The sequence below is a fragment of the Thunnus thynnus genome, chromosome 22 (assembly GCF_963924715.1).
Source record: "Thunnus thynnus chromosome 22, fThuThy2.1, whole genome shotgun sequence".
Taxonomy (NCBI): Eukaryota; Metazoa; Chordata; class Actinopteri; order Scombriformes; family Scombridae; genus Thunnus; species Thunnus thynnus.
The window spans coordinates 2343825-2368555 of NC_089538.1; the positions used below are offsets into that span (position 1 = coordinate 2343825).

Below are 24731 nucleotides of genomic sequence, written 5' to 3' on the forward strand. Positions count from 1 at the left end.
TTCTGTTCTGCCACTTTACCAAGGATTAAAGGAACAGTGCAACATTCTGGGAATGTGCTTATTCTTATTCTTTCAGTTAAAGTGATACCACTCTTATGCCTGTGTATCAAGTACAAAGCTTGAGGGAAGCAATAGGCCTAGCTTATCAAAAAGACTGGAGGCAGGGGGAAACGTCTAGCCTGGCTATGTCCATTTGTCCACAAACAGAAATGTAAAATTAACAATTTATGGTTTCCCCCTACTTCCAGTCTTTATGCTAAGCTAAGCTAACCACATCCTGACTCCAGCTTTATACTGAACATGTGGTATTTAAGAATTTAAAAGTAATTTGATTTTTCAGAAACATAATTTTATTTCTTTTCAGAGTTATGCAACTATATTTCTCGTGCTCTATTTTCTTAATACATAATTTTATTGTTATTTCGGTTATGTTGCTAAGGTTATTACTGTGGAGAATATCCAGCTAGAGTGTAACCAGTACAAATAGGTAATGTGTGTTCTTTTTCTGGGTTGATTGTGCGTCGATCTATTGATAATGCCTCAGGGCTCCAGTAGGGGGAACCGCGCTCCTCTCCCTCACTCAATACATACGAGTGAAAACGAGAGAAGTGTGCGGGTTTTGTCATCTCTCTTCCCTCACTATTTTCCTTGTTTTAAGGTAATTACCTTACACAAAGCACTATAAAGTTAGCGACACACATTGCTGATACTTGTCGTTCAGTGTGAGTGAAAGAGGTGAATTTTGTACTTTTATATTGTTAAAGAGTTTCTGGCTAACTCCGTCACCATGTAAGCTAGCTAATACAGCGTCGGACCGTTGTTCCGCCATTTTCTGCACTTAAGTTTGTCTGTAAGGTGTTTAAAAACATTATTTTATTACGGTAAAAATTCAGTTCATGTGTTAGGTAAAATATGAAAGTTAAAAAGGAAAATATATTTCATTTATGTTTATGTAATTATATTTCATCTATGTTTGTTAAAAATATAGCCTAATTTACATTATTGAGAAAAAAAAACAGAAAATAACTGGAAACTGTGGTCCTGAGACTGAGTGTATCTATACTGAGAAAATATGTGAATTTGGTTGCACTGTATATAATTAAAACTCAATACAAACGAGTGAAAACGAGAGAAGTGTGCGGGCTTCTTCATTCCTCTTCACTCAATTCCCTGTTTTAAGGGCAGAGCAACCACACAGACACGAGTGAAATCATCAATTTCCTCATCTCATTCTGATAAGACAATAAACATATTTCTCAAAATTTTAAAATATTGTATTATTCCTTTAATGTATGTTATCTTTATTATGAAATATAAGAAAACACACAAGATTTTGGAGTCAGGTTTTAAAATGTTAACATTTATTTGATGGTTGGAAGATGAAAACATTTGTAAAGTCAATGTAAAATGTCAAATATGAAGCATATTAAAAAAATAAACACTGGCCCTGAGATGGATCCTTTTTGTGTGATACTGTTCTCTACATGGTACTAGCATTGTGATGAGCCTGCAGCCCCTGATATTTCCTGCCTTGGGGCACGTTGGGAGCCGTCAGCCAGGTCGACCAATACCTGGATGGTCTGAGCCAACCGGATCAGCCCCTCGTCCTCCATGATGAGCTGGGGGGAACACAAGGAATCCTGGGAAGGGAGGAGTAGAGGAGTGAATTGATGCAGGTAAGATACTGTACAGTACATATGCCTTTTGATATGAATTGGTAACTTTTCAAGATACTGAATAATGGTTAGTTAGTCAGTTACAGGCACTCTGCAGCTTTAATAATGCTTTTATGCTGTGGGGGGCATTTTCCTGGCATGTTTTGGGTCCACTTGTACCCTTATGGCCTTCACAGTCACCAGATCTCAACCCAACTGAACACCTATGGGAGATTTAGGACTGACTTGGTAGACAGCGCTCTCCATCAAATGAATATCTTTTTGAAGAATGGTGTTCCTCAGCCTTGTATTGACTCTACAGGCCTCTGGAAGTCTTCTGGAGGGATGAACACCATTCTTCAAAGATATCAATATATATGTCTTGAAAATCTCCTGTGACCCCATCTGGATATCAAATGATCCCATGTAGTATCCCACCGTTAAGGATAGAAGGCTATGGTTTCAGCTATTACAAGGAATAGTTATAATTGCTGAAGTAAGATATCTCAAGGCTACAATCTCTCTGTGAAATGGAATATCAGCAGTGTGTGTTCTTCTAAACTGTGACTTGTGCACATAAAGGGCAACTGGGTGCTGAAAGAGTTAACACATTTATAAGACAGGCTCAGTGGCATTCTGTAGCAAAGCATGTAATTTCAATCTCGTATAGGCTACAGTGGATATCAGAAACATCCACACACCCTGTCAAACGCTGGAGAGTTTATTGCCTCCAGGAAATGAAAAGCCGTTAAATCAGACTTACTTCCTCTTTCCTTTGCAACAAGCAACCAGGAGGATCAAAATAAAAACAAGCAGCTACCCACTTATATTGTAAAATAGAAAAGCTGTGATGTTTAATGGAAAGGAAGACTCCCTGGTCAGATTTTAAATGAGGTATTTATTTCATTCAAATCATGCTAGTCATGAATTCAGAGGGTCTGTATGTTGGTTAGGTGTGTTAATAGCTACACTAGCTAATTTGGCTAGTGTAAATGGGTCAGATAGGCTAAATCAGTCTAGCTTCACTAATCCAGGATAACATGATCTTTGACCTGGCTCATTTAGTGCTGTTACAGGTTGGATATCTTGAATAACTGAGCTCTTAATGTGAAATAACCAGCACTCATATGAGTGGCTGAGTGAGCTAAGAATAAATTATATGACACATTTTCAGAATGAATGGAGTTTACCTATAATTTATAAAACTGACTCAAACTAAAATGAAATCCAGCCGTATACAATGGAGACCAATGATAAGTCTGCCAGCTGATATATTGTCTGATATTAACTCATCACAGATATATCGTGCATGTCAGCCAATAGATAACAAGAAATTGCAGTCCAGAAATGCCAAAGACACGTTTGAGGTCATTTAAAACTGTAACACCATGACATCATTTGTTTACCAGAGAGCACTGAAATGTTTATTTTTCAACTGTAAAATTTCTTGCTGAGTAAACATCTTAAAAACCAAATTTATGGGACCATTATGAAAATATTTAAGTATTAATGTAAAAAAAAAATAATTATCAGATTTCTGAAATTCTGGTATTGGCCACAGAACTCTGGTATTGGTCTGGCCATAGTATACAATTCACACTTGTGATGCAACATTACTAACATACAGTACTTACATTACTGTACATTACTTCCTAATTTAAATGACAAATTCTCATCAAAATGTCTCTTAATTACAATGTTTTCTGGTTCTGTTGGGTTAAAAACAATTATGATTTAGATTGGGTCCCATTTTACATGTGGTAATTACATTTTGTATAGCCTATTGTCTATTGGTGCCCATAATAAAAGGAGTTTTATCTTTATGAAACAACCTTCAGATATGGGGGTGCTCCTTGGAATGTTCTGTGTGTAAGCAGCACTGCTGCAAATTTGGCCTTAATGACTCGTTGCTTTGAACAAATGTCCAGAAGAACTCAAATCCAGTGTCAAACACCAACATTTAAACAGCTTTACGTCAGTAATCCAGGTATGAAGAACAGGACCCATGTTAGCCTCAGCGTCTACAAACAGCTTCTCACTTTGATTTCAATTATCAGTCATTTCTCTAGTCGTTTCTAACTCTTGATATTGAAACATAAGAAAATACTAACACAAATATTCTTCTCATCATGAAATAATAATAAAATCATTTTCCAACAGACAAATGGAAATAAGCTTTAAGATCCCCTCCAGACATGAAATAATAAAAATACTCAGCTTGAAACAATAATGTGTGTCTGATAATAAGTATAATTACCACATTAAAATCCTTAAAATGACATCTCCTCCTCCCTCGTTAAAAATGCCATAATCTATAAATATGTAAATATATCTCATATCTCTCAGAAGTTTTCCTGCTGGACACCAGATGTGTCCTGTGTTTGTGCCCAGGAGGCTTCAAGTCTTTATGTCACACTTTTGTAAGTTGAATATTAGACCATGATTCCAATCTAGTTGTGATGTCACAAGTCATGCTCATAGGCCAACTGCGTAAAATCAGATTTTAGATGAACAGAGACACTTTCCCCCTTCAGCAGATGACTGTGAAAACAAACTGCACATACTGCACAGTGAAGAGAACATCATCACAGTGAAAAACACAGTCTTGTATGGAGGGAGAATTGAAATATCCAAGATTATAGCATCTAAGTATATGTAACATCTGTAAAACCCACTGATACAATGAATATATAACCAATCCCACACTCCATGTGGGATTCAGTGATAACTCATGTCCTCAGAGCTGGACACTGAGTTTGGCACTAACAGATGACTACTGTCACACTCTGCAGTTCTGTCCATCAGTTCACTGCTCCTGGTCTCAGCAGCTGGAGGTCATGAACAAACTATCCCACATCCTCAGCCTCCCTCTGTGTCCATCCCTCCTCTGCACACTTACATCACACTCTGCCTCACACCATTGATTCTAATAACTGCTGCTAAGAAGACTAAAATCCTCAACTTTAAAGACACATCTAAATTATACATCAAACATGGGCTCAATCTGTTTAAACAACACTAGAAAGTGCTGTTTCCTCTTAGAGGCTAATAAAAATCAACCCACATTACCGTCAAGTCTAACAGAGTAGCATGTAGCTGTGGGGTAGCAGAGTGCATTGCTGTCTGCCACTGTGTCTTTTTTAACACTACCACTGGGGGGCACTAAAGTCTGAAATGTTGAAATTCTACACACAGTGGCTTTAATGAAATCTTTAAGATGCAAGGAACCAATGATGGTGAGGATATTGTGTATAATGTAACAGGTACCTGAATCAACAAAATATGACACCAATTATCATCCCGTTGCCTCTTCAATATTGCTTTCTTGTTTTAATGTGTGTGACAAGAATCAGTGAGAGTAGCCAGGAAGTATGCAGAGACCAGTCTAGTGGGTGCACACACTTGACCGGTCTGATATTTAACATCAAGCAGTATCCTGAGCTATATATTATCTTTTTTGTTCCCATCACCAAATAACAGTCACAAACATTTAAGTTGTAGAGATTGATTTATTTGCTGTATTTTAACGTTAATGCAGTATTATTTGTTTCATACCCCTGTAGCACTTCCTGGTCTGGAAAGAAGGGTCCAAGCACAGGGAAAGGCTGTCTATTAATGTGCCAGAGTGGGACACCTAAGTGAGAGCAGTTCGACCTAATGAAGAGTTCTGTAAAACGTTTATGGTATTTTCTTTAAATATCATAAACGTGTTGAATATGTGCAAGTAGTAGGACTGCAGTTGTTTCAGTGTTAATTGTTAAGTTTGTTGGTGTGATCCAGTGGGAGGAGCAAAGTGAGCAAATCACTTTTTCTGTTAACAGTAAATACACTGTATCACTAATGGACGTTTTCTTGGCTTGCCATCCTTGAAGAAACTGTTTTTGAGCTTTTTCTAGTTAATTCTTGGCTACACTATCCTCACTCAGGGACAGAGTGTGATAATGTGTATTTGCCTTTTTCACATTTAAGAATATACTGTAACAATCCAACAACACCTGGCGCCAGATGCATAAACGATACGTACGGACAAAAACCATGCATATGCACATTAACTGGTATTTATAAACACAGAATGTGAACTGATTGTGTAATTATTTTTTTTACACAGGTATTTGTAAAATGCCAATCAAAGGCGCATTTTAAATTAACATTGATTAATTAGTTGTGTGTGGTTAATTGTATCATTCTTTTAATTTACGTTGGAGTCAACATTTTCTTTTGCTCTTTATATTCTTTTTATTTCATCCTTAGTTGTGTTTAGATATGAGCTACAAACTAATCATTGATTACATTTCTGAGATCACTGCTGACGATGGTTTACAGTCCATGTCATTAATTATTGATATGGACGCTATAAAGAGGCGCACAGTCGCATGTAATGACAGCTGTTGGAGAACCTCACCGATGCAACACACTCAGTGAAACAGCACTGCTTCTTTCACCCTTTGTTTCACTGACAGGTGAACAGACTGGTGGTGCAGGCAGAGAGGTGATATGAAAATGGCTGGTTCAGCCCATGTCTTCATCCATTTATGGCTAATTGTTGGAGAGGAAATGAGGCTCGTGCACCCAGTTCCTCAATGACTGAGATTCATAAAACACAAGAATGCATATGCATTTTGCTGTCTGATGTGCGTACATACAGTTTTAGTCATGAATCTACAGAGTTTTATGCATCTGGCCCCAGATCATCCAGCATCTGTAACATTAGATCATGATTGGTGTTCATCACTATTAACATCCTATCAACTGTACTTAATTACAGATGATATGAAGTACTTTGGGTTGAATTCAGTACACTATCAGCAAAGACAGGTTTTTCATTATGACTTGGGTCTCTGTCTTATAGAGTGGCCCTGTGTATAAATCCAGTTTTACTGTCTTTATTATATTTAGTTCATATAGTGCTCACCTGATGCATACTCTTAGATAAAGCGTGCTTAAAACCACAATCCGACACAATAAAAACCTGGTGTGAGTGATATCATTCCAGAGTTGTTTGTGGATCCTTGTACAGTATACAGTGTGTCTAGTGTGTGTGCTGTGTTTATGGGAACTTGGGGGCAGCAGGGCATAGCTGCAGATGATGTGGTTCTCAGGATCACCCAGAGGGAAATCATCCTGTGGAATGACTGTATGTTGTGCAGTGAAGATACGGACAGGTTTGAACGTGGTGTCAAAGTGATGAGTTTTAACTGAGAGCTAATCCTGCGTCCGTTCCTATATTTCATGTTTGACTTTCTTGGTGTTGTCTGGTCGTCCCCCCAGGCTTTCAGTCCCTCAGTGGTTTCATACAGTTGATGTAATTAGTTGTACAGAGACTGCACGTTCAACAAGAGCATGATAATTTTCAAACTGAGCCCATTTACTACCAGATCTTTGAGAGAAGTAGTTCATAAAACGTTAGAGGGACACTAGTGGAAGCTGTAGATTGTATTGCTGGTGGTGGTCGTGGTCGTGGTCAGCTTTCTGCATGGTTTGGTAAAACACATTCAATATTAGTTTTTTGTAATTATGATTTTTTTCTGAGGTAATTTGCTCTGGTACTGATTGAACTTGGCTGATGGTAGTTTGGTTATCTGCTCATATTTGGTGATGAGGTGGCTGTTTTGATTGCTGGTTGACATATTATATGGTTGTTAGTAGGTTTTATATTCTTACATCTATGATTCAGTACCTATGTGAGGGCTGCAGTCAATTAATCAAGTGACAGAAAATTGATCAGCAACTATTTTCATGGTTGATTAACCATTTAAGTAATTTTCAAGCAAAAACTGCCAAACATTCTTTGATGAGAGTCTCCCTGATCAGAGTATTTTCTGTTTTATATCACAATTGAATTTCTTTGGGTTTTGGATGGTTGGTCGGACAAAACAACACATTAGAGGAGGTCACCTTGGACTCAGAGAAACTGTGATGGACATTTTAGTTTATGATATTTTATAGATTCTGGAAGAGAAAATAATGTGAAAATAATTGATTACTTGCAGCTCAATACACAATGCACAGAAGCCAGGGGATATTATGGGGGTGGTGATGATCACATGATCACTTAAGTTGGAGTCATCTCTTCAAATTTAGCTGAGATGATTTGTTGTGAATTGAAGTGATCACAAATAATTCTTCACTTTCAACAACCACTGCTAAAGACGTGTAGCTCTGCTATGGTCACATAACACTGTACAGTTTCTGGTTGTGTTTCCATGCTTTAAGATGAATTTGGATGGATTTGTAGTCACTGCTGCATAGCTGCCTCTGTTCTCAAGCTTTTTCATTTTACAGACTGTCACATGAGCCCCTGGATCGTCCTCAGTGACCCCTAAAACCTTAGAGAACTCACTCACCCACAACTACTGACATTTACCATAAAGTCTCTAAGACGTGATTAAATCTACATAATCAGCGCTGCTGCCTTTATGGTGATTACTTGATTAACTGATGAACCTGGAGTCTGACTATACACATGCAATGCAGATAATCCAGAGCTTGACAACACACACTCACAGCTCCACTGATGTGTGTGAGCAGGAGGCAGACTTGAGGCTGGAGCGATGCACAGAGGAGACGTCAGCGTTCCTCATGAAAGCTGCAGCAAAAACCTAAATGCTGATTTCTGCCGTTCCTCTGACCTCCACTCTATGAACTCACCTGCTGCAACACGGCCAGCTGGACTCTACAGCTGCAAAGCTGCTGTTTGGAGAGCACACAGGAGCTTTTTGAAGAAGTGAAAGCACAGGGCACAGGGAGTTCAGATCAGGGTATCTGCAGGCAGCTCACAAATTTATCACTTTCTTAGAAGTTTTTAATGTTTTATGGAATTGACTTAAAGAACAAATCAGAAGCAACATGAAGGAACCAAACTGGTCAAATCAGCGAGCTGTCATGTTGTAGATGGTTGATTGTGTTTTTACTCCTCCAGTTATCTCAATTTAGTATTAAAAGAACAAGGCTAGCATTATTCTATATCTCTCTCACTGTCAACAAATCCCATCTTAAAGTGTTTTCAGTAACACTTTACAACAAGGAAACAAATCATATATCTAAGTAATGTTTAACTAGTGCATGACTCATGATTTAATGCAAGATGTATCATGAATTCCTGTTGCTCATCATTAACAAATGATCAAGTCACTATAACTTCATGTGATTAATTCACACTCAATAGATCATCACTTGAGGAATGCTAATTCAGTTACTTCATACATTACTTGATATGCAACCAAATTAGCAGGATTCCTCTTACAGAGTTTATTTCAGGACCTTGCATTTGCTCAGCCTTTGGATACACACAATACTTGTTAGTAGATCACTTCATTGTTGGTTTGGCTCTGCACGAGATTTGTTGACAGTAAGAAAAAACAGAAAATCACAGCCTTATCTTTTAAACAAAGTGAGCCATCTCTGACAACTAAACAAACTCCACCCACTGATGAACACCATGAGCCGCAGCTGAAAGCTGCTGTAAAAGCTGATAAGTGGACCTTAAAAGAATATCTCTTTGTCAGAATGAGACGTTAAGGTGGCTGCAGATACTCTGATCTCTGTTCAAGTTCTCAGCTGAGGAAGCAAAAGCACGACAGCAGGCGAGCAGACAAACAGCACATGGTCAAAGTTCATTTTTAATAATTTCTTTACAGCGGAAGGAAAAAAAACAAAACTTTACATATAGATTTATATAAACTCAAAAATGATTCTTAATAATAATACAAGGATATTGTATAAATATAAAGTACAACAGTATTTCTGTTCCTCTAACATATTTAAGAATATAGCTGGGTCTAAGCCAGTGAGTGAAGTACTGTCAGTTGCTTATCCAGTTTGATTTATAAAATATACATTTGAATTGAAACTGTATAAATTTCATCTTAACAGCAGGCTAGTAAAAAACATGGGCAGGGAGGATTTTACAGTGGACACTGACCTCGAGACAACAGCAGAGATGTAGACATGAAGTGGACGGAGGTATAAAATTATATTGCAATTTCAACTGAATGGCTTTTTTATGTTCTGCTTGAGTACTTTGGGAGTTGTGTTAACCCAATATATTGTTGGGGACGGTATCAGAACTGTTCAACAATGGTATTAAGTCCCACTGCTTCCACAGTTACACAAAATGACCTAAAAGAACTGACATTTTAGCTTATTTATTCATAGAATTTCATACTACTCAATAAGTTACGTTGGTCATCTCACTTCACTAGTTTCTTTTCAGTTGAAAGTTTTAGTGTCCCATTATGGTTTAAAAGTTAAAAGTTGTTTCGGAGGTCTTAATAAGAGTCAAATTCTGTTTAGAAAGGATTTTTAGGGCTTTAGCAGCTTCAATCCAAAACTCAATCAGCTCCAGCCTTCAAACCCCACATCAGTCAAATAAGCATCATAATCAGATTCCAACCTGCGTTTAGTTGCAGACACTGAGCTTCTATGAGCAATAAGCCAGACGCAGCGTGTGGTAGAAACAGCAGAGGCCGCCTGATGCTCTGCTAAATGTGTAGCCTCTAGGGAATCAATGATTTACCAATCCAGTGATGAGGGAAAACTTTTAAACAATCAATGTTTGTTTTAAACTCTGAATAATTGAATATTGATCACATCTTATAAACCTGTGTGTGATTTAAAGCAGGCACATTGATCTCAAAGCTTTAGGAGGCTGTTGTCTTACAGGCTTAACCACATTAGTGAAGCCTCTGCTGTTTCACCGAGCTCTGCAACACAACCAAACACACAACAGAATTTAAAAATAAATAAAAAAAACAAAAACAATAATTTAAGAACCTGTTTACATTTATACAAACATGAACACAAAGTCAGCTGGTCACACAGACCAGAGACAATGACAAAAAAAGACTTTACACACACACACGCTTCCTCCTGGAGGGTTTGTACCGTCAGTTTGGACACATGAAGCTTGGAGGGCGATAGATGCAGCAACAGCTCCCCCTGCTGCTCACAGTTAACATCACAGACATAAAAAGAAGCAGTCTCTGCTAGTGGTCAGTGTTCAGTAAGAGGCACTGTATCATTTGTCTCACTGTCCTTATTTCACTAACTTGCATCTGTCTCAAGGCTAAAAATCACATTCACAGTTCAGTCTCAGGTTACCTCAACAGCTTCCTTTCTCTCTCAGGACAAATGTTGGCTTGCAAACACACAGACTGGAGTTTTAGGTTGAACATTTCTCAGAGGGAGAGCTGCTCTGAAAGCAGGAATAATCTCAGATTTGGTGAGCAGAGCCAAAGAACCACAGTCTCTCTGGATGAGTGAGGCTAAGTTCCGAAAGTGAAGTTGTAAAAAAACAAATGTATCTATCTAGTTATCCCACAGCAGATCCAAGGAGGCTGTTTCCCAATTCCATAGCCTACTCTACACTACAACATGCACTATGCTGATGTGAAAGAACTGTAAAGTCTGTGAACTGTGATGGATGTTTACAACAAACTGATGTTCATTTTCATTTTCTCCTCAGCTAACCTGGACGCTTGTTTCCAACTTGTGTGATGGTCTGACTGCTTGTGGACTGTTCCCAGGTCTCAGCAGGTAACTGAGTACAATGTTATCATAACTGATGGAACAGAGCTACAAAAACACAATATTTTCCCTTTAAATTCATGCATTTTAGAAAGTACAATTAGAACAAAGAATTAAGCGTCTCATATACTTAAAGCTGCAGTAATCATTTTTTTAATATTGACAATGGGTCAAATGACTAAGTGTAGTGTGAGAGACGTCACTCGCAGTGACAAATCCACTAAGAATTATTGCCACCTCTGTACTTCCCCTCAGCTCTACTGAGGTATTTTTGCGTCTTTTAGCTCATTGTTTTGGTTTTGCCATCCACAACTTCAACTGTTTTGATTCAGTCTCACGGCTCTCATCAAGCTTGTTTTCAGCAAAGCTCTGATAAACCAACTGTACACCACCTGCTCAGCACCAAACAGCAGACAGACACAGTTAGCAACTAGCTGGTGAACATAGTGGAGCATTTAGCAGCCAAAGGCTCAGATAAAGTAAATACGCAGCTGTTTGCTAACATGTTCAACATAACAACTTTATAAAGTGATAATATGTTAAAAGTTGTTTACAGCTTGTTTTGCTGCCCTGAAGCGACAAAAAACAACGAAAAGATAAATTGATGCAGCTTTAATTTTAGCTAGGCTTTCATATAAGAGCAGGATGACCACCCTGCACAGTCTGCATCTAGAGCGTTGGCCGTGTATGAACGCTACTGTATGCATCAGCAAGATACAACTAAGCATATGAGCAGTGCAGAGCATCAGAATGTGAAGGAAGGTCACAAACCACAACAATGAAGAAAGTTTTTAAGACAAACTTATTAAAGCTTCTTCTTCTTTTTTTTGCTGTGATCTCAACATTGACAACACAGTCACTTCCTCAAGTGTTGCCATGTTTACTGATGTTTACAGTGTGCAAAATCATCAACATCCTCACGGAAGTTATTCAGGTGTTGGCCAGGAATATTTCAGCCCTGATCTGTTCTCTAGAGGCTTCAATTTTAACCCTAAAAGTACTCAGGCCAGTGCATGACCTATAATCTAAGGTATAGTGTGTAACTGGGATCGGACTGAGGGTGTGGTTCCTTTACTCGCCCATTCATGTCTCAACCAATGAGATTGTTTCTGCCTCCAGAGCAGCTCTGCTTCAGACAGTTTAACAGAAAACTATCTCCTCCAAACATGCTGTGCATTACAGAGTGAAGGCTAAACTAGGCTAAGGCATTTCAATGTTCATCTGCTCTCTTTAGTATCTGTCCATCAGTGTAGTGCTTTCTGTTCCTCTCAATGAAGAGTGTGCTCTGTGTAGTGTAGTCACTTTGTTTGTAAAAGGTGCTCGGCTGCCTGCTGTATACACTTAACATCCAACCAGCGCAGCTGTGGAGTGTCAACACACACTCTCAGATCTTATGACATCTGCTCTACAGTCACGGGCATGCATACTCAAACACACACACACACACGCACACACACTGTAGAGTATTGTCTGAGATGACAACTGTGTAAGCAGCTGTGTGTTGGACAGGACTCACACACTTTAATTCTACAACTGTGACTGACTGACACATTTCTGTCACTCTGTGTGTGTGTGTGTGTGTGTGTGTGTGTGTGTGTGTGTGTGTGTGACATGTGAATATATATGTAGTGTGTGTTGTGTGCTGCTCCTCTAGGTGAGCAGGTAGCAGTAGAGGACGTAGAGCAGGGCCATGGCCACACAGTAGAAGAGCAGGAAATCTGTGGACAGCAGCGAGGAGAAGGACGATGAAGACGAAGGTGAGGAGTGGCGGGGGGACTTTTCCTCCGCCGTGTCCCCCCACTCCACGGCCAGAAGGGCTGTCACGCAGCGCAGCACAGCGGGTAGCTTACACAGAAGCACATCAGAGCACACACACACGTCCGTCTGGACAGGAGAAAGACGGAGGACACGCACACACAGACACACACACACACACACAGAGGAGGAAAATACAAGTAGTTATATTGTTATAACTAGGAGACATAGAAGGACAAACCAGAGTGTAGAATTACACAAAGCACAGTTAGGGTTGGACTGATGTTTGTGATCCAATTCATTAATAGTCTCATCAGTGCAACCCTGACAGTCATGTAGCAACACAAATGAGCTTAAAGCACACAGCTCTCAGCTAACTACTGTTTTACACACTGCATTACTGGAATGTTTGCAAAGAAACAACAGCACTGAATTTAAATGTATTCATGTAAAGTAAATGTCTAGAAGTAGTGATGACAGGACGGGACAGTGAGAATCATAATGAGACATGGACTTTACCTCAGGGACTCCCAGCTTGCGACAAGCAGCAATGAAGTTTTCCACGTTGAGTCGACACTTTGATACGCTCAGTTTTGGCTGAAAACAACATTGAGTAACAGCAGGTTAGAGTGGAACTATTGCTTTGTAGTAACGACTTTTTTTTCCAGGGCCTCTATTTACCTCAACTGCAGAGAGATATTGTATTTGTTCATATTTTAATAAGATGTTTTCTGACCTGCTCCTGTTTTACTTTGCTGTTAATGCAAACTCGCTTCCTCCATGTTTATCTGTTGTCTTTATGAATTCAATATAATGAGTATTTCCACATCACTAATTCCATCAATACAACAAGTGAGTCATGTCATACTCATCACTCTGCAGCTCTCTCACTCTCTTCTCTACCACTAATGCTGTTTTCATTCATTATTTCCCATCAATTCTATTCTCTAGTCATTCTGTAGTCAACTAAACACTACAGCTACAACCATTAGTTGATCAATTTTGATCATTTTCTGACATTTTATAGACCCAACATTTAATCAATTGATCAAGAAAATGAAATGAAAAGTAAAATAATGGTGACACATCCTGCAGACGCTTCACACTGAAAGCCATCCATTCCTGGTGGGCTTTTAATGTGAAACTTCTGCAGGAAATGTTGAGTTTAGCTAACAATAACCTAACAGCAATTGAAAGCAGTATTAGTGACTGTAGTTGTACTGATGGAATTAGTGCTGTGGAAATGTACATTTTATATTTGACAGTATTTTGAGAGCACTATATAGTAATTTGGATGCAAGAATGATTGTTTTGAGAGCACGAGTCATTCATTCTTGTGCACAGATGAGTTCTTTTTAACACCTGAAATATGTGCTTTTGTTTGATAGTCTCACATTTTTATATATACTGTAAATTTGTCTGAACAATAGGCAATGTTGCCACAAGTGGTAATTACAGGAAAATGGGACATTTGTCTTCATTTCCCAAGATTCTCTGGAGTCAGGTGCTTTAAAGATCTCATTAGGCCACCTGATGAAGAGCAAGTGGAATGTGAGCACAAGCAGGAAACTTCTATGTTTATCTGTGAAATCCTAAAATGTAGCATAACAGTAAAGAAGAGTAATAAAGTCAGTGAACTCTGTGACACAGTGATATGTAGCTAACATTAGCCACCATAAGCTACTTGTCATACCAGACCAAGTAAAGCTGTAGCAGCGAAACCTCTCAGTGTAATAAATTGAGCAACAGTGTGTTTTATTGCTTCTGAATTCAACTTGTCATTTGGAAGAGAAAGAATGTGTTATTTCTTCTTTCAGAAGTGAAATATTCTTACTTTAATACTGCAGTAACCAAATAAAATAACAAGTTGTTGTAATTAGTCTCCCTCAGATACCAGACTGATGTGAATGACAGTAAAAGAGTGTGAGGATAATCATCAGGACAGGATTTGGCAGCTTGTCAGACTCACCACTGCTGGGGAGGGAATGTGGATAATTGACACGGTGCGCGGTCGAATCTGATTGACCAGCTGGCAGAGGATGGTGCCGTTGCATAAAGCCTCACCCAGATCCTCTGGTAGAGTGATCTTCAGCCGAGACTCCAGAGTCTGAGGAGAGACACAGAAGAGAGAGTTTTGTCAGATATGAATTCATGTCAGACCCTAGAAACTTTAAAGTTGCTGCTGAACACCCACATACTTTTATATTCATTTATTTTGGCATTTTAAGCCTGTTCAGCACTTTGGTCAACTGTGGTTGTTTTAAATGTGCTATACAAATACATTTTGACTTGACGTGACACTATTTCAATCATAGTACTGATGGCTTGCATGAGTGTGTGTGGAAACAATATATGTGATACTGTCAGTGTGGTAGAGGGTTTTTAATTTGAAAGGATTAACAGTTCTGTATTGAACTCTACATTTCAGTCAGATGAGCTTCGTCGGGCACAGATCATCTGGCACAGCTTCTAATAAATCCTCTGAGTGCTGACTGTGTGTGTGGGAGTGTTAAGTGAAAATCAAGAGTTGAAGAACCAGCTTGTGTTTTTAATTAAGATAATAAAAAGCCAGCCATGGTCCCCAACAGTTCAACCCTGCTACATGATGAGGTGGTGGTGATGGGTTACCTTGCGTAGCTGCATGATGTCTGGTCTTTCCTCTTTAGGAGAACGCAGCGTCGTGCGAGACTCACTTCTGCCAGACTCACCTAGAGTGAAAACTAGCCGTGACAAAGACAGTAGAGAGTGTCAGATCATTTCTGCAGCATTGGATGAAGGTGTGAAGCGTGTGTGTTGTGTTGTTTGGTCACCTGCAGGTTTGACGTTGCTACGGGAGGAGGCCCGGAATAGGAAACTGTTGGGTCTCTGGTTGGCCTGACCAGGTGGAGGGGACGTCTTTGGGGAGGACGGGACATCTGACAAACATTCAGGTCAATGTTACACATTTGTTGTGCAAGTTACACTTCATACCACATCTGTACACCTCTGAATTTATATGACACGACAAAACAACAAGGACAAAATAACCATAACTCAAGATCCACATACAGTGAGATGCAGTTGGAAGCTCTGGAAAGAGCTAGTAAATAAAACTTGTCAGAACTATTCTGTCAAAGTGCTGTTTTCAAGATTAAAAATGAACACAAAACAGAACTTCCTGTTTCTCATCAACTAAAAGAGCTAAAGTTTCATCATACATTCATCAGTGTGGAATATAATGTCCTCACACAAACAGCCACAACAGCTTTGCCTGAATACACAGACCAAATTCTGCTTTACACATCAGAAATATCAAAGAATCACTAACCCATACTAATAATCTGACCTGCCACATGTATTATAACAAATGTTCATACTCAAACAGGGAGAAATAGTGCATTAGTTGTACTGTAGTGAGGTTTTCTGGCAGCAGGATGGTGTGTGTGGGATACAGTCTAAATAAACTAGTGTGCTTGTGCAACAGTGTGGCTCACTGATGTGATGTGTTGCAGTCAACATGAGACAACATTAGTTTCACCAGAAAGCTGAGAATCTATCAGCAGCCTGTGTAGCTGCTATATTACATGAATGTGTATATCTGTATGTGTGTGGTACCTGTTCTGCTGCTGGAGCGGTGCAGAAATGTTGAAGGAGGCACAACACTCATCTGATCAGCACTCTGAAGGAGAAAAACATGTCAGATTGTCATACAGTCCAGCACTCTGCACTGTTCACTGCATAGTATGAAGGACGGTACTCACTGCACATCTCTGCCGCAGGCCACAGTGGGAATTACTGTTCTCTGGTGATGCACCACTAGGGGGAGACAGACACCAAAGTTTATTTGTTAAAGAAAACCTACACTTCCACACCCTTTAACTTCCCTCCATTTGTGATCTGACTTAGACGAGGAAATGCAAGAATGAATGAAAGGAGATATGAATGGGAACAGACAGAGGTAGATGTGTCTTTCTGCTGTGAGTATCATCTGTTCAACAGGTCTTACTTACCCTGAGCTACTTCCTGTCTGTGGTGCAGAGGCCACATGACTTCCTGTTTTGGTCGATGACTTCAGAAAACTGAAAAAATTAGTTTTGACATGGAGAGTGTATAATTAGATATGAGAGACAGAAGGGAGTTGCCTCTCACAGAGACACATGACAGCTTAGAGAAGCACACATTCACACTGTGTTCCAGTCTATATCTAAGTAAACACTGATACTGAGTCAGATTCATGTTGTTAGTGCCATGTGATGTCTGTGGCCAATCCATTTATACATTAACACCCTTCCCTAACATGGCATCAAATGCTTCTTCCTCTGTCTGCAGTAAACTGTGGAGTCAAGTGCTCTGGTCACACTGTAGCCCAGACAGAGAGAAGACAGCGCTGTGATAGAGGCAGTGCACCCTTCCTGTGGTCAATAGATTATGTGCACACTTAAGACGTCTTTAGACTGTGCAACAACCACAGCCATGTAAGTTTACTGCACGTCACGTCGGGCGAGACGGCTGTAATAAAATCTGTGTGGTAATCTGTGTCACAGTGTTAGTTATACAGATCGTGAGATGAATGTGTGGTGAATCAGAACGCTGCGATGGGAACAGAGAAAAGAATATGAAAGCAGAACAGGCATCAGCTTGCGTCATCCATCTGCAGCTCTGATGTTTCGAAAAGTCACACAAACTTCTTTTTTCTTATCGGCACTCACTAAATGTTCATGTCATATTCTGATCAGTTGGTTTTCTTTTTCATTTAAACGCCTGTAGCCATCAGATCTTTTGAAAATTAATGTACATATGTCAGGTTCAGGTAGGTTCAGGTCCAACATGGTGGACCTGTGAGGACCTCTACTCCGGGGTATGAAGACTTGAACCTAATTGAAAATGTCTGTCTAAGTAATGAGAATGAGTTTACCTGGTCTTCTCTCTCTGCTGCTGCAGACGTTCTCTCTCCTGCCAGATTGACAGGGTGCCCGGCCTCTTGCGCTCCTCCAGGGTGGGGCTGGAGGGGGACAGCGGAGACGTTGAGGCTGATGAAGGGGGAGCCACCTCCACATGGAGCGTGGACCTGAGAGAGACAGAGAGAGAGAGAGAACACACCGGCAAATAAGAATGAAACAGTTTGATCCATATAGCTGTAAAAATGTTTTTTTAAAAAGAACTAAAATATTTAATTCATTTTTTTGAATATTTAGAAAGGCCAGTTTGTCTGTGCTGCAGTTCACATCACTGCCAACTCCATTGTTTGCCTCAGAAGAAGAATAATACAGTGAGATATAACCTTTTTGAAATGTTGCAGCCTGTAGGAGGGAAATACCACCAAATTTTTCAAAGTCACTGACTGACAGTAAAAATCCCAAACAGATCCACAAACCTTTTTTGCTAGATGGTTTGTTCATCCAATATGTGTGTGTGTGTGTGTGTGTGTGTGTGTGTGTGTGTACACTGTATGACACGATAATAGCTTTAGTTGAATAGCTTTATTTGTTCAACTAAAATACACACAGCGTGGTCACAAATATGTCTGCACAGATTCAGTAGAGGTTTAGGCGATATATAAAGCTGTGTGTTGGGTTTCTACAATAATGAAGTTTTGTCAACAGTTTCAGTCAACAGTCATTGTGTGTGGAACAAACTGAAATCATTACTCTGTAAATCTTTGTTTCTTTATAAAGTTTTGCTAGAATTGTCACGGCAACAATGTCCTTGTCTGTCTCAATAGAAGCTATTCCTATTAGAGGAAGATGAAGGCCAGACTCACTGGAATGTGAACTTTCATCAGAGCAACTGCCCAAATAGAAAAAAGTCTGAATTATCACAAAGCTGAAACAGTCTGGATGTTTAACAGCTGAAGATGACAGCAGATTAAAGCTCTACAACACAAAGTTAAGAACAACACCAGCGACATCACATGAAGAGTCTATTAAAGTGATTTGATAGAGTTGCACTTTTATTCTGAAGGCTGGTTTGTGTCAAATCATATTTTTTATCATTTAAATGTAAAACTCTGTCTAGAAACTGTATGTAGTTTCCATTTTAAGTCTCTATATTCTATTTTTAGAAGTCCCAGAGGAAGTGTTGGAAGCCAAGATTTGGAACATCCGTTTGTTTGAGCTACAACATGATTGTGGAGCAGATTTCGGATTGTGCAACAGCTAAACTACATCTGCCTCAGTCTGAGCAAATACACTGGCAGTTGAGTTACACATCTACAGCATGTACAGTACACAAGGCTTAATGAGGACTCCAGCTCTGAATGAATCTCAGTAATTTGGCCTGAACCCAGTTAATAAAACTCAAAAGCTTCTGAAACAATGAAAGCATGCTGCTCAGTGCCCCAGAGGCTGAGAACAATAGGTCTGTGGCACATATTAATATGTAGCCAATAGAACTGCTGGGACACAAAATCCCAAAAATGTAGTTATCTTAGTTATGGAACAACAGAGCAGCATGATAAAAGCTGCCTGCTGAGCTTCAGCACTAACAGAGACCTGAATCTGCCTGCTGACCACACAAATATTAAGACAGAAGATATGAAAGTTTTCATATAGAAGCTACATAGAAAATATGTAGATGTCTGTATGTCAAAAATACAATGTTTTAACCTGATAATCACTGAATTTTGTTTCACTTCATTTATCCAGACTGACATCATGTGCATGTCAAAGAATTTTGAGGTGGTGTTTTCCTTTGCCCTAACCAATCAGTAGCAAGTAACACATCCTTCCCGCTGTCGCGTCCCCCTCCCCAAGCTGTGAGTGGTAGATTGTTTTCCAACTGTGGTCCATGGCAGCGCTCCATTTGGCTGTGCCGGCATGTTTGTTACTTAGCGACAAGGGTGGGGAAAGTCAGTTGAATGGAGGGAAAGCAGCAGGTATGACGTATAATCTCTGTCAGCTGATAGTCACGCAGCAGCAGGTGATAGAGATGCTGTGATGAACCGTCTCATCAAGACAATACACAACCTTTTACATTCCGGTTCTGCCACAACAATGCGTGTGAAATATGTTAATATTAGTCTGTGTCGTTAATGTATGTGAGGTATTTTGCGTACATGCCAGCACGCACACAGAGCCGATGATTCTGGTTGGCAGAAAGCAGTATTTTGTGTGCCACATTCAAACGGAGAGGACACCACACCAAACTGGCACAAACTGGCACCCTGCAGGTCGTGTTTTGGAGTGCTCCCAATTTTCCAATCACTTAACAAATCAGACATGTCAGCGGTGACTCAGAGGTCTGGAAACGGGGAGATTTAGAGTTGTGTATTAAGGGGTTGTAGCGTAGCAACGGGACCAGAAATGTAACTCCAGGTTTCTGATGCTGGTAGAGATTGTTAAGAGTGAGGACAACCTGAAGCAGGTTATGGTTATCTTCTGCTTTCTAGTAAAACATCAGAAACATCTCGTCTGTAAACTCTGAGTACGTGCCGTGTGCTCAGTGTGCTCTTACACTACCTGTCATGCTTTGTTTTTACACCTGCTTTCAAAAAGTACATGAACATTTTAACAATGCTGTTCAGTTGCCATGATGTGATAAACCGGGTGAGTCAGAATGTCAAAACTGTTAACTTTCCAAGATAACAGCACACAGTGTGAGGGGCGGTGGGTGACTAACACTGTAAGGAATGGGAACTGAACTCTATTGACTTTTCCCAGCTCTTCAAATATTCTGTCAAGTGACCTTGTAAAACAAGGAAGGAAAAGAGAGAAAAAGAGATAAAACCTTGTCTGTCTTTGTCACTCGGAGTAACTAAGTAAACAGTTTCCAACCAGGGAAACCGAATCACTGCTGAATGTAGACAGAAACAGGCCGAGGACAATTAAAGGTGTATGTCAATGGTTTTCAGATGAACTGGGATGGCACAAGTACTGGAAACAAATGAGACCTTGGTAGAGGTCATTCCTAGTGTTCAGCAGCAGATTTCCCATAAACCCTTTTGCTTCCCCCCTCCATAAAGCAGATTAACAAATTGTCAGTCACCCTTTACTCCTTCAACCATCTGCTGTCACTAGAAACTCCTCATCCATGTTCTCTGGGAGAATAGTGTCCTGCTCCAGTACTTTCGCACTTTAAACCAATATTATTGGTTTACACTTTACACTTTCATTGCAAGTCAAGCACAACGGTCTCTGGTGCTTTCACCTCCCTCAGACAAAATCAACGCTTATTTCTTAGTCCACTAATCCTTAAATGTGTTTTTTCACTGTAAACCATTCTTTTTTTGTATCAGCTGGTTCTGAACAAGCCGTTTTACTTCATCAACTGGGGCTCATACATTCCACAGTAACCTGGCTAACTGCAGCATCTCGTGGGCGGTTTAATGATGACAGCTGAGGTGGTGTGATAGCGATGTGTCACTCAAAGGCAGCCCGAGTCAGGTTGTTCCTGGACCAGAGTCGGCGTATTGAATATGTATGCTCTAGTTTATCCTGCTAATACAAAGAGTACCTTCTACAGTATGTTTGACAAGACTTACCGGCATACTGGTGGGTCCTGGGTTTGGGAGGGCGAAGATCTCTCTTTCTGCTCCTGGAAATCAATGACACAATCAATAACTTCTTTGTTCTAAGATTATAAACAAGACAAGATGTTGAGCAGTAAGGGGATAGGACACAATTGCTAATCAGTATGTGAATGACAGGTACCAGAGGAGGTGCTGTGAGGGTAGGTGTGTGTGGATCCTCCTCCTCTTCCTCTGTCACACTGCTGTCAATGAAGTCCACCTGCTCAGCCTCTCCATTCACTGCAAAGAGTCAGAAAATCTACTGTTTCAGAAACCTTTTTGTTTTAGCAAGAAAATTTGGTAAATACCTTGTACTACTTTGTTCCAGATACACTTAATTATGTGAAAAACACTGACTCACACTAGGTACATCCTTACTCACCTTTGTTAGCTTCCAGAGGAGATCCATCCTCCTCTTCCTCCTCCTCCAGGTTCCTCTGGTCTCTGCTGACCTCAGCCATGCGAAGAGAACGCTCTGAGAAGTCATCTGCTGACTGGACACAGATCAACAGATAATCACTGAGTCATTGATCTGGAGTCGATGGTTAACACTACAGACACCTTCCACCACTCTGTTAATATGGAGGTAGGCTGGATTTGTACTGTTACAAGATATATTTTTTTTTGTCCCACAAGTTCAGCAGCTGGTTTCAGAGATGTCCTGACCATGTCTGATATGTGTTTTTATTCTGGTTTTGTTTAGTTGTGTGTGTGTGTGTGTGTGTGTGTGTCCAGTAGTTTTACCTCATTCCCAGACCATCGTTTACTGCCGCTGTCTACACTGTTGAAACCAGAGTCCAGCCCTCCGAACTGACCTGTGAACAGCTCCTGGTCCGACAGACTGGAGGGAAACATGCAGAGTACACATAAAGATTAGAAAGTTAAACACACAGCAGTCTCATTGGCAAACTGTTACACATGGGGTCATTAGTCTAAAAGGCAGTGACTCATGTTTTTTTCCTCCAGACCAGTACTCACACAACACCAGTATCACACATAGCTCCTCTGTCTCTTATCTCTGTCTTTAGTCCTGTCTGTTTCATGGAAATGGTTCACTAGGCAGCTCAAAGGCTTCCATTCAAGTTAATAAATATTTGATGAAGCCTGCCTTCCGGTTATTTAACATATCCTTTCATTGCCATCATTTATCATCTAGTTCCTATTCTGCTGTTACTGTACCTCTTCCCTTCATGTTCACATTATTCCTATTTTGGTAGAAGAGCATCCTAGAGTGCACACGGAGTTGGCAAAAAATATTATTTGTGTAATTCCATAATCCTTTAATGACTAGCTGCAGAAGCTGCCACTATCAGCAAACAGTACTTAAGTAAAGCTGTCACTTCAGTATGATCACAAAGCAACAAGTTGCAGCTACCCCACCAGCACTGTAGTCAGATGTCAGCATCATTTACAGTCATGTAAAACCTGCCTCTTCACAAACAGGCTGCACTCTGCTGACAAGAAAGTAGTTTCTTCTACAGCAGTTCAATTCTGCTACATTCCTGCAAAACTGCATATTTGTAAAAATGATTTAGCCTGACTCCACTCCAACACCTAGAAACTGTGACCAGCAGGGACTTGACCCTGACCATCTCCTTGCATCGTCTCTGTCTTCTCCCTTTAGCTACTCCCTCCTGCCCCTCCTCCTCCTCCTCCTCCTCCTCCTCCTCCTCCTCCTCACCAGCTGTTGAAGCCGGTGGGTCTCAGGTGTCTCTCCAGCTCGTCCTGGCTCCTCTTGCAGGCCTCCATGTTGAGGTACTTGAAGATGTGGTATTTGCCCTTGGAGCAGATCTGCGCAGGCGGCATTTGCAGTGGGTTGTTGTCCAGCGAGATGCTCTGGAGATGCCGGAGGTGGCGGTAGCACAAGGGCACGTGGGAAATCCGATTGCAGGACACATCGAGGCGGACTAGAGGGAGCTCGGAGATTTCTGGACGGGAAAGGGAGACGAGAAGTGTTTTGTCTTAAATTGTTTTGTACTTAACTAAATCTTCATAATGTTGGTTAATTATTGTTTGAGAGTGCTGCCTGTAAATCACAACCTCAACAAACACTTCAAAGCCTTTTAAGTCTTCACCTCTTCTCCTACAACTACCCCTTCTCATACACTATTTACTCTAACTGCTTTCAGTCTTTACACTTCTCAAGTTACCACTTACACTTCCAGAATTTTGACTCCCATCAATGCTGAAGCTCCTGTACTGTCACTTCAACTGGTACCATCACTACACTCACTACTTACTTGACGTTACACCTCAACATCATTCACTGCTTACACCTGCAGCACCAGTCAAACGTTTAGACACACTCTCTCATTCAAGGGAAGATGTGTTATTAAAGCACTTTGTAACTGTGTTGCTCTATAAAAAGTTATTATTATTCTAGGCTTTCACTTCCATGAAGTCTTTTCATGTGTAACAGAGTCAGTCTGCAGGAGGTGTTGAGTTTCACTGATGCTTGTCTAACAGCAAGTGAAAAACAGTTGATGCTACTGGAAACAACTGGTGAATGAAACTAGTATTTATGTTAAAAATAGAAAAACAGCTGCAGAGAGAGAATGTTATACAGATGGAATTAATGCTGTGGAAATGTGCATAATGCTGGCCACGTTTAATGACTATTATCTGATCATGTGTTAGGTCAGGTATGTCATATTCAATATCAGCTCTTCTACTCTTTACTCTAAACAGGCCATATAATAGCAAGTTAGTTTTCATTTAATGATGGCTAAATCTGCACTTAGCAAACACTTACATCATAACTTGGCTAAATTTGAATTTAGTAAACCTGGTAGTCTGTCTATTCTTGTTTTTAAGAAATATATTCATTTCCATTTCCTCCCAATGAGCTGGAGAACGAGGCTGTAACGGTGTAAGACCCATTAGGCTTGCAGGAAGTCATAAGCAGTTCAATACTTCAATCGATAGCTTACAGTAATGATGCAATTACCATCTTACATGGTATACACGGGGTGTTATTAATATACCTGGCGGTCTAAAAGAAAGTGTTAGTGGATGAGATATCTATAGCTATAGATGCACTGATATCAATCAATCTGAGGTGGGCAGAGACAACTAGATGAGGTGAGCAGTTGATGGTCATGTGTTTGTACCTTCAGGCAACGTGGTAAGCTGGTTTCTCCTCAGGTTTAAGTCCCTCAGACACTCTAACTGGCCGAGTTCTGCAGGCAAACGCTGCAGCTCATTACAGCTTACATCCTGAGAGAGAAAGACACCGAGAGTGACACAAGACACAAGACAAGTGATGTACGACCGCAGACACACAGACTATTGACTAAATGATGTTATCTTGT

At 40.2% G+C, this 24731-nt stretch overlaps 1 protein-coding gene and 3 long non-coding RNA genes across 5 annotated transcripts in view; 3 read left to right on the plus strand and 1 right to left on the minus strand.

Annotated features, from left to right (window-relative positions):
• The first annotated feature begins 466 nt into the window (after positions 1-466).
• Positions 467-5335, plus strand: LOC137175157 (uncharacterized). The gene is made up of 3 exons (XR_010925576.1): positions 467-658; positions 1495-1676; positions 5219-5335. It is a non-coding gene; the product is annotated as an uncharacterized lncRNA (long non-coding RNA).
• lrch4 (leucine-rich repeats and calponin homology (CH) domain containing 4) overlaps positions 1340-24731 on the minus strand; it is a 50653-nt gene continuing 27261 nt past the window's right edge. The window contains exons 4-18 of one of the 2 annotated variants that reach the window (XM_067580867.1): positions 24531-24636; positions 23102-23348; positions 22165-22261; positions 21803-21914; positions 21563-21660; positions 21394-21446; positions 17830-17982; positions 16925-16993; positions 16676-16730; positions 16530-16593; positions 15746-15850; positions 15564-15655; positions 14905-15042; positions 13455-13532; positions 1340-1640 (exon numbers count right to left, since the gene is read on the minus strand). In XM_067580867.1, coding sequence (XP_067436968.1) covers positions 1491-1640; positions 13455-13532; positions 14905-15042; positions 15564-15655; positions 15746-15850; positions 16530-16593; positions 16676-16730; positions 16925-16993; positions 17830-17982; positions 21394-21446; positions 21563-21660; positions 21803-21914; positions 22165-22261; positions 23102-23348; positions 24531-24636 — 1617 coding nt within the window. In that variant the 3' untranslated portion in view covers positions 1340-1490. Of the gene's footprint in view, positions 1641-12017; positions 13065-13454; positions 13533-14904; positions 15043-15563; positions 15656-15745; positions 15851-16529; positions 16594-16675; positions 16731-16924; positions 16994-17829; positions 17983-21393; positions 21447-21562; positions 21661-21802; positions 21915-22164; positions 22262-23101; positions 23349-24530; positions 24637-24731 lie in introns of those variants that run through there. The other variant, XM_067580866.1, reaches the window with a different exon arrangement.
• LOC137175156 (uncharacterized) lies at positions 11106-17956 on the plus strand. Its single transcript, XR_010925575.1, has 4 exons — positions 11106-11189; positions 12810-12937; positions 15752-15865; positions 17856-17956. It is a non-coding gene; the product is annotated as an uncharacterized lncRNA (long non-coding RNA).
• Positions 15019-15427, plus strand: LOC137175158 (uncharacterized). The gene is made up of 2 exons (XR_010925577.1): positions 15019-15110; positions 15164-15427. It is a non-coding gene; the product is annotated as an uncharacterized lncRNA (long non-coding RNA).